This window comes from Moschus berezovskii, chromosome 21, assembly GCF_049115385.1.
Source record: "Moschus berezovskii isolate FMDL1 chromosome 21, NW_MosBer_1.0, whole genome shotgun sequence".
Lineage (NCBI taxonomy): Eukaryota > Metazoa > Chordata > Mammalia > Artiodactyla > Moschidae > Moschus > Moschus berezovskii.
The window spans coordinates 47,519,865-47,534,550 of NC_142480.1; the positions used below are offsets into that span (position 1 = coordinate 47,519,865).

At 46.0% G+C, this 14,686-nt stretch overlaps 1 protein-coding gene across 2 annotated transcripts in view; it reads right to left on the reverse strand.

Annotated features, from left to right (window-relative positions):
* The window catches only part of ALPK3 (alpha kinase 3), a 56,345-nt gene that overhangs the window by 25,356 nt on the left and 16,303 nt on the right, over nucleotides 1-14,686 (reverse strand). For both annotated transcript variants that reach the window (XM_055417877.2, XM_088829604.1), the window contains 2 exons: nucleotides 10,546-10,663; nucleotides 8,809-10,048 (listed from right to left, as the gene is read on the reverse strand). In XM_055417877.2, the coding sequence (XP_055273852.2) occupies nucleotides 8,809-10,048; nucleotides 10,546-10,663 (1,358 nt within the window). The remainder of the gene's footprint in view (nucleotides 1-8,808; nucleotides 10,049-10,545; nucleotides 10,664-14,686) is intronic.

The window sequence follows — 14,686 nt, forward strand, 5'->3', positions numbered from 1 at the left end:
AGCAAACTCCAAGAGCTAGTGAAGGACAGAGAAGTGTGGTGTGCTGCAATCCATGGAGTCGCAAAAAGTTGGACAGGGCTTGGCGACTGAACAACAACATTGCCAAATCAATAGTACTGATCTTATTCCTGGTCTTATTGAATCCTGGTCTTGTTCCTCAGTCTGTCTGCTACTATTTATCAAAGTCATCAAATAGCTGCACCAGGTGTTTTGCCCAAGTTTTTAGTTGCATTCAGTGGGGGATACAGGGTGGATGGTGTTCACTCCATCTCGTCCAGAACTGGAACTGCCATAACCACAAAAGCTAACTTAACATTAGTTATTGTATTTTCTAGTTCTGGAATTCCAGTTTGCATCATTTTAAAGTCTTTGCTACTTTTTATAGTTTCTAGTTCTCTGCTGAAATTTTCAGTCTTAACTTTTTATCTTTGAGAATATAGGATGTACAGTTTTTAGTTTTTTAGTTTATGTCTGATCATTCCAAAAGTTGGAATACATTGTGCGGCTGTTTTTCCTGGTTCTTTTTTATGTTGTTTTTTTGTTTCTTTGTTTGCTCATTTTTGTGTGTGTGTGTTCCAATAAAGCTTTATTTATGAACACTGAAATTTGAAGTTCATATAATTTTCACATCACAAAATATACTTCTTTTGATATTTTCCCCAACTATTTAAAGAGTGTAAAAAGTATTCTCAGCTCTTGGTTCATACAAAAACAGGTGGCAAGCCAGATTTGGCCCATGAGCTGTAGTTTGCCAACCTCTGTGCTTGACCTTGCAATGATGGACACAGTCCTGGCCTCAGGATGGGAGAGATGGATATTGAAGAAATAATTTGAATAGTTTTTATGTAATTACGAATTGCATAGGAAGGAAAATAAAGGGTTAATTAGGAATTATAACAGGGAAATATCATTTAAATTGGGGAATCAGAAAATGAAATGAGAACAGAGACCTAAAGATGAGTAATATCTAGCCAGGAAAGAGTGGCTAAAAATGGCAGTCTTCCAGGAAGAGGAGAATTATAAGGTCAGACTGATAAACTGAATGGTGGGTTTTATTCTTCATAGTCCTATTAGGTAAGCAAATACTCCAGGAAGTTTTCAGAGAGAATGTGGTACCTGGTGTGTTAGGGACAGTGTGAGGGAACCACCTCATCTCCAAACGTGACACAGGAGAAGTTCCTTGTACCTTCCTTACTGTCATTCTGTGTTTTCACAGAGGTTCTGACCTCTTCATGCTGCTCTTTTTCCTCTGTGGGAGGCAGGTGAGAGGCAGTGACATTATGAAGCAGAACAGGGACTCCACAACTGATAGTCAGGCACCCTGAGTTCTGGATTCAGTATTGCTATCCCTTGTCCTCTGGTCCTGGGCACATTGTTTAACCTTACTTAAACCCAAAAATGAAGTACTTTTATACATCAAGAGTCCAGACAGGTGACTCCAGGCCTCTTCAGAGCAGTTCATTAAAAAACAGAGTTCCACGAAAGGCCATTGGACTTGGTGACTGCTGGGTCCTCCCCAGGCCTGGCTCTCAGTACTTCTATGAGAAGAGTCTTTTCTCCAGACCTGTCCGTGTTGAATCCTGAGCTAGGAGGGAACCCAGGTCTGGCTGCTCCCAGGCAAATGGAATGTGGAAGTTTCCATCCCAGCCCTCCCTAACAAGAATCAGGAAAATACCAAGCCATTTTCTTCAGGAAAATGATAACTGCAACTTGTTGGCACACTATCAGGAAAAAAGCAAAAGTATATGATTCATATTGAGGTTGTTTCAGATTTCTATCATTTCAGTGGCACCATAGGCAATTGGTAACATAAACTAGGTAGCAGGCCTTTAACTTCCCAGTAAATAAGCATCCTACTATGAGAGGCTCACACCCCAGAGAATGCTGAGCCAGGCTGAGTTCCTGCCCCCTCACACCTTCAAGTGTCACAGGAGGCAACTTCAGGGCCTCTGGCCAGCCCTGTCCAGCGTCCTTCTGTGTCACCTTAAGGCTGTTCCCATCAGAACATCTATCTGCCCCTCGGCTCTGGTGATCCGGTAAGCTTTGCATCTGGGGTTTGTTTCGGCTGTGCCACTAAACTTGCAGGATCTTAGTTTCCTGACCAGGGATTAGTTAGTCCCCTGGGGCCATGGCAGTGAAAGTGCCGAGTCCTAACCATTGGACTAGCCAGGGAAGTCCCCATTTTCATGTTTTTCTCTCTGTGCCTGGGTATCATTTAGGTGCCGAATATTACATTTGAAACATTTTTCAGAAATAGGTTTGAGGCTTAAGATGATGCTATCATCCTCCAGGTGATTTCTGTTTGTTTCTCCCAGGTGCTATATGCTCACCCAGGCACTGGAGGGCAAGGTATCTTGAATCACCTTAACCTGACTTCAGGGACCGAGATATTTCTTGGTCACCCAGGTAACTCAGAGTTAAGCCTCAATCCCTGTGAGGGTAATTTGCTTCTGGTTCCCTTAATCCTATGGTACAAACCTTCAGGGTTCCCCACCCAAAGACCAGAGGGTTTACCAGGGCTACCACTCTTGAGACCGTGGGCTCCAACTGTGGTCTCCCAAGTCCCTTGAGGCTGTCTGCAACACTGCTGAGTGTCTCATTCACCTCTTCTGGAGTGACAAACAACCCCAGGACAAAAGCTACACCAAGTGCTGGGCTTACCATTATGAATTCCCATCTTCTCCCAGATGCTGCAAAGTGATTCTTCACTTTGTTAGCTCTCCAGTGCCTTCAAGCAGACATTTTTATATTTTGCTCTACTTTACTAGTTGCCCTCAGTAGGAGAGTTGGTCTAAATTATCTAACCCAGCATTACTGGAAGCTAATACTCAGTAAGTGCTAGTTCTCTCCCCTTTCTGTCTCACGCCCAAGCCTGAAGGATGTTACAGTTAATGCTAAACAAACTAAAGCAGAACACAAGACACAGAAGAGAAAAAGTGTTGAGAGGCTTTAAATGCACCAAGGCATTAAAATTAGGACAGTTCAGTTCAGTTCAGTCGCTCAGTCGTGTCGACTCTTTGCGACCCCATGAATCACAGCATGCCAGGCCTCCAAGCAGGTGTGAATTCCTTGCCTAGCCTACCACCTTCCCTTTGTTTTAGGCTATGTGTCCTTCCCAGAATGTATTCCTTCCTCTCTTTCACCCATTACTTTATTTTTATCTGAGGATATTATGGGCACTATTTTACACTAAAAAAATTGTATTGGATATTTTTCTACTATGGTATTTCTAGTGATGAATCCTATACATGCTGCCAACCAGTCTGGCCTCTTTCCAGATGCCTTCCCTCATGACTGCATACTGCCCCACGCTTCGTCCCTGGAAACCTACAGTAGTAACACTCAGCACAACCTCTTTGAGCTTATGGTTTGGAGCAAGTCTAATCCCCTTGAGTTATTAGATAATTCCTTAAGCAACAATCATGTCTCTCCCCAATCCCTCCTTCCTTCAATAGTTTTCAGAAAATACTTATATTCATGTAGGCTCTGAAAACCAAAGCGCCCTCATGGTGGGAGTGGAGTTTCCACATACTGAGACGATCATCCTCAGGATGTGTAGGGCATAAGGTACTGTGAGGTCTCGAGGTATTCAGCAGAGCCTCCTCATGTCAATACCATCCCCTCAGAGGATGGTATTGACTATATCCCCACACTCCTATACCTCAGCTCCAGAGTTCTGAGCCAGTCACAGAAAAGATCTCAGGTTAGGGCACTTTTAAAAGGGGAATTAATACCCCACGATGGACATGAGTTTGAATGAACTCCAGGAGTTGGTAATGGACAGGGAAGCCTGGCGTGCTGTGATTCACGGGGTCGCAAAGAGTCGGACACGACTGAGCGACTGAACTGAACTGAACTGAAGCTGTGAGGGGTCACCAAAAAAAAAATTTTTTTAATTAAAAAAGTAAAAAAGAAGGCTTGAATGACAGAAAGAAATACCATACTCCCAGATGAGAAAGCTAAATATTAAGATATTGATTTTTCCAAATTAATTTTTATATTTAATGCAATCTCAATCAGAATACCAATGGTAGAGAGACAGAAAGCAGATTAGTGGTTGCCTGGACCTCAGGGTGGGAACAAGGATTAACTGCAAAAAGGAACAAGAATATTTTTAGGGTGATGAAATGTTTTAAAACTGGATTATGTGAGTGACTGCACAACTATGAATTGTGTGCTCTGACCTGTACACTTTAAAAAGATGACTGTTATTGGTATAAAATCATACCTCAAACAAGCTCTTTAAAAATATATGCCTAGCAAATTTTACAAAAAGACCATTCAAAATTCAAATCTGACTGCTGCTGCTGCTGCTAAGTCACTTCAGTCGTGTCCGACTCTGTGTGACCCCATAGACGGAAGCCCACCAGGCTCCCCCGTCCCTGGGATTCTCCAGGCAAGAACACTGGAGTGGAGTCTCCCATAAAAGGATTTAATATATTTTTGATCTTGTTAAAAATAATTCATCACTTTTTTGAAAATGTGTGGGTTTTTTTTAAAATTTTGAATATAAAGATACAAGGCAAAAAAACAATGATATCTGGGAGTTTGGAAAAATTCAAACAATGATTCTAAAATTTTCCTAGAGGAATAAATAAGAGAGAATAACTTCAAAACTGTTCAAAAGAAGTATAAGAGGGCTGCTCTGTCAGAAATTAAAGCTACAACAATTAAATGAGATCATTCTGTTTTAAGAATCAACAAATAGATTAATGGATTATGATAGATGTATATATGGGAACTAAAATAGACTTTAGTGGGTATAAAGGTAGTTTATAAAGAAAGAATCATAAACTAATAGGAAAAGGTTGACTATTCAAGGTAGATATGAGGGGAAATTACTTATTATTGAGCTAGAAACTGATATTATGCTATATACCTAAATCAATTCCAGACTGATTTAAAAGTCAAATAAAGGAATTCAAACAATAAAAATCATAAAAACATAGATAAATGCTTAACTAACCTTGGAATAAGGAAGAAAATCATAAACACTATTGAAAAAATGGTTAAAATACGTATATTGTGGCATCTTACATAACCACAAAAAGTGAACTTTTTCAGATAACTTTAAGGAACCATTAGAAAATGCTCATAAAATAATGAGAAGTAAAAGAAGCAGAATATAAAACTAATCAAAATAATGTAAATTAAATTTAAAAAATAATAAAATACATATGCAAAAAGATTGGTAGATACAGCAAGATATCTGGATGGCAGACTTATGGATGAGTTTTTACTTTTTCCTTTTAGTTTTTAGAATTTCCCCCACATTTTTTACTATGGCCATGTTCTTTCATTATCAAAAACTAAAATGATTTGGTAGAATGAGAATATGAGAAACCAATCAAATTCAGCTACTAAAAAGAAAATCTTCAGAATACATATGGCCATTATATGCATTTTTCATATGTATGATGATACATTCCACAATTTTTTTAAGTATGAAAATAAAATAAAAGCCACACAAGCTCTCTGCGGCCACAGCAGAACCTCTGCAGACAGCCTCTCCTGCCCTGCGCTGCCCGAGCCCATTCATCGCACCTCGGAGAAGGCCTTGCCAGGAGGATGCAGCCGTCTGGCTGTAGTACTCCCCACCACTGTGGGTGGAGAAGCCAGACTCACTCACAGACTTGGCCACCAGCCTGATCTCTTCCCAAATGTGCTCCCTAGGGGCCCGTGAGGGCCATCCCTACAGTACGCCCTACAGTCCAGCCTGTGGGCTGTCAGGCACATGGAGTGGCCCCATCTGGCCACTAGGAGCTCACCATTCCAGCTGCTGAGATCTCATGAAACCAGGCATGAGAGGCTGAGAGTCACGAACAGATTCCAGAGTCTGGTTTGAGGTTCACCCCACTCCAAAGACCTCTGAGCTACTGTCCCCACAGACTAACCTCAGCACCCACTGAAATAAAACCATCTCCCCTCATCACCGTAGAAACTGGCGCTCCCTCCTACCTCTTTGAAAGTCCTTTCAATAGGAGAGGCAGCTCCTCCCAGTTCTCCTTACCTTCCCTACTGCACCCTCGGAGGTCCTGCAGCAGTGTGTACCTCACATCTGTCCCTTCACCCTTCTATCTTCTGCCTCGACCCCTGTGAAATGCTGCTCCCTGTTTCCCCAGACCCATGCTCCTGCATTCCTGTGACCCAAGAAACAATTTCATCTTCTGTTCTGTTCTATTCAGTCGCTCAGTCGTGTCCGACTCTTTGCGACCCCGTGGACTGTAGCCTACCAGGCTTCTCCATCTATGGGATTCTCCAGGCAAGAATACTGGAGTGGGTTACCATTTCCTTCTCCAGGGGATCTTAATTTCATCTTAGTTCCCCCAAAATCCTGTCTCTACTTAGGGTTGCCAGATTTTGCAAAAAGAAATAGAGGACACCCAGTTACATTTGAATTTCAGACAACCAACCAACAATTTCTTAGTGTAAGTGTATCCCACCTATTTTACCCAACCAACCTCCAATCTTTTTTAAGTTGATATGTTGTGTTTTCATTTTTATTCAGTTTAGGAAATTCTCTTTCTTCTTTTTTTGGAGACATGGCATGTGGGATCTTAGTTTCCTAACCGACCTGACTGGGGACTGAACCTGCACCCCTGCAGTGGAAGTCTTAGCCACTAGGTGAGGGAGAAAGTCCCTCACCTCCAGTCTTGAAACACTTTTGCTTTCTGCCACTCATAAGAAATACTGTCGTCTTTCTGCCCCTCTATAAAACACTCCTTTCTCTCTACAAACTCCTGGGAAATAGTGCCTGCCCTCTCCTCTGCCCTCTGAAACATGAAACACTGATCAAACAGGACAGTTTCCTTTCTGTTAATCCCCTCAATCTTGCTCCTCCCCTCCCTCTTCACTCTCCTCTCCCTTATCAAACTCCTTATGCTGTCGCCCACCAGCCTCTTTCTTTGAAGAATGCATGTCCCTTCCCCATCTCCACACAATACCTCTTTCCTCAACTGGCTACCAGATACCCAGGAAAACACCAGTACTCCTGTTCTCAGGTAAAACAGTTTGCTCTACCTCCCACCACAGGAATATCTTAAACCCATTGCCATTTGTCTTGTTCTTAATATGCACCAAGCCCTGTGCCAAGTACTCTGATTCTCACAACAGCCCCATGAAGTAGGCATTATTTTTATTACAGTTTTATGACTTGCTGAAGATCACACAACGTTAAGGACAGTCAGATTTGCACACAGGTATACCTGGCACCAGAGATCAAATTGCCAACATCTGCTGGATCATGGAGAAAGCAAGAGAGTTCCAGAAGAGCATCTATTTCTGCTTCATTGACTATGCCAAAACCTTTGACTGTGTGGATCACAATAAACTGTGGAAAATTCTGAAAGAGATGGGAAACCCAGACCACCTGACCTGCCTCTTGAGAAACCTGTATGCAGGTCAGGAAGCAACAGTCAGAACTGTACATGGAACAACAGACTGGTTCGAAATAGGAAAAGGAGTACGTCAAGGCTGTATATTGTCACCTTGCTTATTTAACTTATATGCAGAGTACATCATGAGGAACACTGGGCTGGAAGAAGCACAAGCTGGAATCAAGATTGCTGGGAGAAATATCAATAACCTCAGATATGCAGATGACACTACCCTTATGGCAGAAAGTGAAGAGGAACTCAAAAGCCTCTCGATGAAAGTGAAAGAGGAGAGTGAAAAGGTTGGCTTGAAGCTCAACATTCAGAAAACAAAGATCATGGCATCTGGTCCCATCACTTCATGGGAAATAGATGGGGAAACAGTGGAAACAGTGTCAGACTTTATTTTTGGGGGCTCCAAAATCACTGCAGATGCTGATTGCAGCCATGAAATTAAAACACACTTACTTCTTGGAAGGAAAGTTATGACCAACCTTGATAATATGTTGAAAAGCAGAGACATTACTTTGCCCACCAAGGTCCATCTAGTCAAGGCTATAGTTTTTCCCGTGGTCATGTATGGATGTGAGAGTTGGACTGTGAAGAAAGCTGATCGCCGAAGAATTGATGCTTTTGAACTGTGGTGCTGGAGAAGACTCTTGAGAGTCCCTTGTACCGCAAGGAGATCCAACCAGTCCATTCTAAGGGAGATCGATCCTGAGTGTTCATTGGAAGGACTGATGCTAAAGCTGAAACTCCAATACTTTGGCTACCTCATGCGACGAGTTGACTCACTGGAAAAGACTCTGATGCTGGGAAAGGTTGGGGGTGGGAGGAGAAGGGGATGACCGAGAATGAGATGGCTGGATGGCATCACCGACTCGATGGACATGAGTTTGAGTGAACTCCGGGAGTTGGTGATGGACAGGGAGGCCTGGCGTGCTGTGATTCATGGGGTCGCGGAGAGTCGGACATGACTGAGTGACTGAACTGAACTGATACCTGACTCCAAAATCTCAGATTAAAAACCCAGATTAAGTCAGAATTTTCTGGACATTGGATATGTTTTCAGTCTTCTAATAAGCATCCGGGTGAAGACCCACTGCCCACCACAGACCGCTCCTCGGTCTCCCCCTTCTTTTCCTCCCCAAAGAACATTCTCCTCCTCCACCTCACTCTGGGACATCGTCGCCTGGCAGTGAATATCCCTGCTATCGGAAGAGATGGTCACAGTCAGGCTGTGCTGCCCACATGCCTGGCAGCTGGGGACTGCCTGGGGTGGGGGCCAGGCCTGTGGTCCCTGCTCCTGGCTAGCACCCCACCCCACCCCCTTCTATAAATATCCCACTGTTCACTGGCTGCCAAGCTGTTACAGCAACAGTTTCCATGAGGTCAGCGCCCCAAGTGGCCTCCAGGTCCCAACACCCACACGTACCTTGCCTGGAGCGCTGGGGCCTGCTCGCCCCTGCAGGGGGCTGTCCCGGGTGCTGTGTCTCCGACGCGCAGGGGGTGTGGGCACTTGGGCACAGGCCTGGGATGGAGTCTTCCCCAAGCTCTGCGCCGCGGGTTCCAGATTTTGACTCGGGGAGGAATCAGGCTTGCTGCTGACAGTGGGCTCTCCTTTGAGCTTTGGAGGGGCAAACCTCTTCCTGTTGAAGGGCCTGGTTGGCTGGGGGGCTGAAGGCACAGGCTGGCCGGGGGCAGCAGGCCACCTCTCACCTCCAGCTTCGCTGGACTCCCGACGTGAGGGTCTTTCTCCAGGTGTCCTGCCCCGAGGGGACTGGGCCTCTGCTTCCACCTGGGGCTGGTCTGCTCGGGTGCTCTCCAGGTACATGTCCTTCAAGGAGAAATACACTTCCGGCTCTGGGCCTGCGACAGAGGCCAGGGCCTGGATCTTCTGGGCCTGGTCTGGAGTGCCTGCACCAGAGGCTGGCTTCCTGGTGCCTCCTGCTCCAGGGGATCCAGGACCCCGGGCAGCCCTGCCTCTGGGCCGGGTCTGAACCTGCTCCATGTCCAGGGGACCTTGTGTCCCATGGGAGTCAGGCTTGTCTGAACTGGGAAAATGGTTTTCCGAGGCACGACGGCTCTGAGCTGCCTTCTCCACCTCTGGTTTCCACACTCCTTGCTTAGGTTCCATGTCTTTCTTCTTCTTCTTGGCCCCAGACTCCTTTTTGGGAGCTCTCTGAGGCCCCAGCTCCATGGCCTCACAGATGTAGGTCAACAGGCCACGCTCTCCATCCTCCCCGTTCTCAGGGGCAGCCTCCCCATTGGTGGTCACCTCTCCAGAAGCAAGACTGTTAATCAGGCCCAAACCTGGGTGCTGACCAGGCTCAGTCTCTCCCTCCTGCCAAGCCACGAGGCGTCTGTCCTCGACTTCCCGAGCAGGGGCCGAGGGGATGGGCACCTCAGCCCCGCTCAGCCGCCGCTTTCGCTGAAAGCGGTCAGGGCTGAGTTTGCGCAGGGCATCAGTCTCACCCACAGCCTCCTTCCCATGCTTCCAGCTCTGCTCGATTTCCCGCATCTTTGCTGCAGCCTTGCATTTCAGCTTGGCAAACCAGCGCTGGTGGATCTTGTATTCAGTCATGGTGCCCACCTCCAAGACCCCTGAGCAGGACACAATGCCCTTGGTGTTCCGGGCAGAGGCCTGGTAGATGGCGGCATCTTCCTCTCGACACCTAGAGGCAGGAGCATGAGGCGGGAGGTGGGGGATGGGAAAGACCCCCATCCCCACAGCCAGAGTCCTGCCCCTGCCAGCCCTGCCTCAAGTGCCCCCCTCCACTCTCACCACAGCTATGGACACTGAGGCTGGCAAGAGGGTAGGAGCTGACTGAGGCCATGCTGTTCTAGGAGGGATTAGACCTGGGGCCCAGGAGGCTCCCTTCATGAGCAGGTGACCCACATAGCCCGTGTGGGGTAAGGGTGACTTGGGAGCTTTTTTTGGCAGCTGACCTCATGGAAAATGTTTCTATGGGTCAGGACCTCCTCTGGCTGTGCTCAGCTCTCTGGCTGTCAGAAATACTCCCATCCTGGCCTTAGGAGATCCCAGACACTGGCAGCCAGACACGCTTCACCAGGTGGTTCAACTCTGCAGCAGAACCCTGCCCCCACCCCGGACTTGGGTCACAGGACCTGCAGGAGGACAGACAGAGCAGAACAGGCCCCGCCTCCTCACCTGTAGAGCTGCAGGGTGTGACGGTTGCCCTGATGCATGATCTCATATTTGGGCAAGCCACAGTAGCGGTCCAGCTCTGTGTCATCCTTGTACCAGGTCACCTCTGGCTCTGGGTACCCTAAGAAGGAAGCAGCAGATTGGGTTGCAGGGAAACCAGTTCCAAAATAGTGGGCAGAGAGAAGAGGATCCCATGGCTTCCCCAGACCACCTGAAGAGACTGGACTGGTCCACCTGCCCCAGGTTGGCAGGAGGAAGAGGGCTACCCTATGGTTCGGCTTATATTTAGAAGCTAGGCCCTATCAAGGCCAAAAACTGTTCCCCTTCAGCAACTGGAAGGCAAATATAGAGGAGAAATTTCCTGGCTGCTTATTAGAAAGGAAGCAAGGAGTTTCCAGAAAGCTTTAGCTGGTAGTAATAAGCTTCCTCTCTTCAGTGGCCTATTACAAATCCTCATCTGTAATAACAGCTCTACTCTCACAGGTCTCTCCCTAACACCCAGCATCAGCACCAATGCCAAGCACCCTTCTTTCATTCCAGGTTCCTGAGCTATTAGTATTTTTTGATGACACAGCTAAAACATCCATCCATCCATCCATCCATCCATTCGTCATCCATCTATCCACCCATGCATACCTACCTTCTCACCCATTCACTGCTGTGAAACTGATTGAGGTATTTTTCCAGCCTGTCGTCTCTCAACTTTAAGCCCTACTCACAAAGACAGCTTCTAGCTGTGAGGGCCACATGTCCCTGCCTCCCTGGCCACCTAGCTGATTGGTCCAGTAATGGACACATAACCACTTAATCTAATTCAATTCTTTTACCTAGTATTTGGGAATTGGAACATAGAGACAGTCTATCCTTGGGTCTGGAAATAACTTGGATGGGGTGCTGCAACCATATTCTGCACATGGACTGAGAAGTAGACAAAGCTACAGTGAGATGGAAATGAAGCTGATGTTCAGGATAGAATGAAAAAAAGGAGACAGAGAGGGTGGTCCTGATATCCTTCCAAATACTGGTTCCATTCCTTGCCTGGCCACAACCACACTCCTACTTGTGAATTCCATAAGAAGTCCATCTAAGCCTTACCAAGGAGTTCTGTTTCATTTCTTAAGCTGACTTCAATTAATTTGCAATGGTTATTAGAAATTAGAGACTCCTAATATTATTGCTGTTCAGTCACTAAGTCCAACTCTTTGCAACCCCATGGATTGCAGCACACCAGGCTTTCCTGTCCTTCATTATCTCCCAGAGCTTGCTCAAACTCATGTCCATTGAGTCGGTAATGGCATCCAACCATCTCATCCTCTGTCACCCCCTTCTCCTCCTGCCCTCAACCTTTTCCAGCATCAGGGTCTTTGTCCCTTCAGTTCAGTTCAGTCGCTCAGTCGTGTCTGACTTTTTGCTTTGTTCCTTTAATATATGTATATATTAGGTGTGTGCTGACTGCCAAGCAAAGCTAATGAAGATACAGAAGCTTGACAGCTCTGCTCTCAGGGAACCTACTGTACAATAGAAAAGACAGGTCTCCACACAAGGCAGGGATGCACCTGCAACTGGGCACCCATACGCTCTGCCTTCCCTCCTGTCGCGATAAACTGCCCAAGTGCCTATCTAAGATACCCTCACTGGATCCCATCTCTTCCTGCCTCATCGAGGACATCTCTCCAGCAGTTGTTCCTCTTTTCCTGCATCTTCAGGCTTTTCCTCTCTTAGACCGTTCCCATCAGCATACAAACCTCTGTACTGTCTTCCTTCTTTTCTTTGACCTCACATCCTCCCCGGCTCCTGCCCCCATTTCTCTTTTTTCTCCTTTACAGAGAAATTATTTGAAAGAGCTTTCTGTACTCACTGTCTTTACCCTGTCTCCTCCAATCAGGCTTTTTTACCTACCGCTGCACAGGAATTGCTCCTATCAAGGTCACCCGTGACTCACATATCACCAAATCTCTCAGCATTGACCGCCCCTTCCTGAAATCTTTTCTTTGCTTGCTCCTGGATGCCCCTCCTTCTGAGTGCCTGTGCTACTCTACTGGCCACTTTTTCTAATCTCTTTCATCTGCCTTCTCCCCACCACCTAGGCCTATAAGCGTTAGATGGGCCAGGGCTCAGGCCTCAGAACCATTTTCCATTCTCTCTATATATAACCTAGGGGATCTAATCCTGTCCTGCAGCCTTTAAATAGCTATATCTTCCTAACTCCCAAATTTGTATCTCTAGCCCAGACCTCCCCTGAACTCCTGGTTCTTATTTCTGACTGTGAACCTGACATCTCCACTTGAAGGTCTCATGGATATCAGACTTACCTAGTCCCAAGCTAAGCTCCTTATTCCCCTCACCAAGCTGAATCCCACTTACCTCAGTAAATGGCAACTTTATCCTTCTAATTTGGCACAAGCCAAAAACATGGAGGTAATACTGTATTCTTTTATTTTCCTCACATCCACTCCATCAGATGATTCCACAGACCCTCCCTCCAGAATATGTTCAGAATCTGATCACTTCCTGCCACTCCCTGCCACCAACCTGCTCCATCAGCATCATCTCACACCTCAATTTCTCAACAACCTCCTTGCTTATCTCACTAGTTCCACCCTGGCCTTACTTCAGCCCATTCTCGGCACAGCAGCCAGAGGAAGTAAATAAGGTCAGGTGATAGCACTTCTCTGCTCAAAACACTCCACTAGCTCCCATCTCATGAAAGCCCTCATGATCTAGGCCATATCAGCCCACTGGCCTCGCCTCCTCCCACTCTCTACCTTGCCTGCAGTACCCCAGTCATACGCCCCTGCTGGCTGGCCTCAAGCATCACATCTTGATTCCTCCGGCCCCTGTCCGCATGTTACCTCCATGGAGAGGCCTTCCCTACCACCTAAATGCGGTAACGACTCTCTCTCCCTGGTGATTCTTATCTCTCTTACTGTTTCTTTTTCTTCATATTCTTCATAGAATAGTGGCCACAGGATTGGAAACAGTCAGTTTTCATTCCAATCCCAAAGAAAGGCAATGACAAAGAATGTTCAAACTACTGCACAATTGCACTCATTTCACATGCTAGCACGGTAATGCTCAAAATACTTCAAACTAGGCTTCAACAGCACGTGAACTGAGAACTTTCAGATGTTCAAGCTGGATTTAAAAAAGGCATAGGAACCAGAGATCAAATTGCCAACATCCACTGAATCATAGAAAAAGCAAGGGAATTAAAAAAAAACCCTATGTCTGCTTCGCTGACTACACTAAAGCCTATTGTGTAGATCACAACAGTGGAAAATTCTTAAAGAGATGGGACTACCAGACCACTTTATTTGTCTCCTGAGAAATCTGTATGCAGGACATGAAGCAACAGTTAGAACCGGACATGGAACAATGGACTGGTTCAAAGTTGGAAAAGAAGGACGTCAAGGACGTCAATTGCCACCCTGCTTATTTAACTTACATGCAGAGTGCATCACGTGAAATGCTGGGCTGAATGAATCACAAGCTGGAATCAAGATTGCAGAGAGAAATATGAACAAACTCAGATATGCAGATGACACCACTCTAATGACAGAAAACAAAGAGGAACTAAAGAGCCTCTTGATGAGGGAGAAAGAGGAGAGTGAAAAAGTTGGCTTAAAACTCAACATTAAAAAAACTAAGATCGTGGCATCCAGTCCCATCACTTCGTGGCAAATAGATGGAGGAAAGGTGGAAACAGTGACAGATTTTATTTTCTAGGGCTCCAAAATCACTGAAGATGGTGACTGCAGCCACAAAATTGAAAGATGCTTGCTCCTTGGAAGAAAAGCTATGACAAACATAAACAGCATATTAAAAAGCAGAGACGTCACTTTGCCAACAAAGGTCCGTATAGTCAATGCTATGGTTTTCCAGTAGTCATGTATGGTATGAGAGTTGAACTATAAAGAAGGCTGAGCGCCAAAGAACTGAAGCTTTTGAATTGTGGCACTGGAGAAGACTCTTAAGAGTCTGAGCAAACTCTGGGAGATGGTGAAAAACAGGGAAACCTGGCATGCTGCAGTCCATGGGGTCACAAAGAGTCAGACACGACTGAGCAACTGAACAACATGCATTGCTACCTGACTGAATATACCCTGATGAGTTTCCATCCATCTACTACAACTTCCTGGGGAAA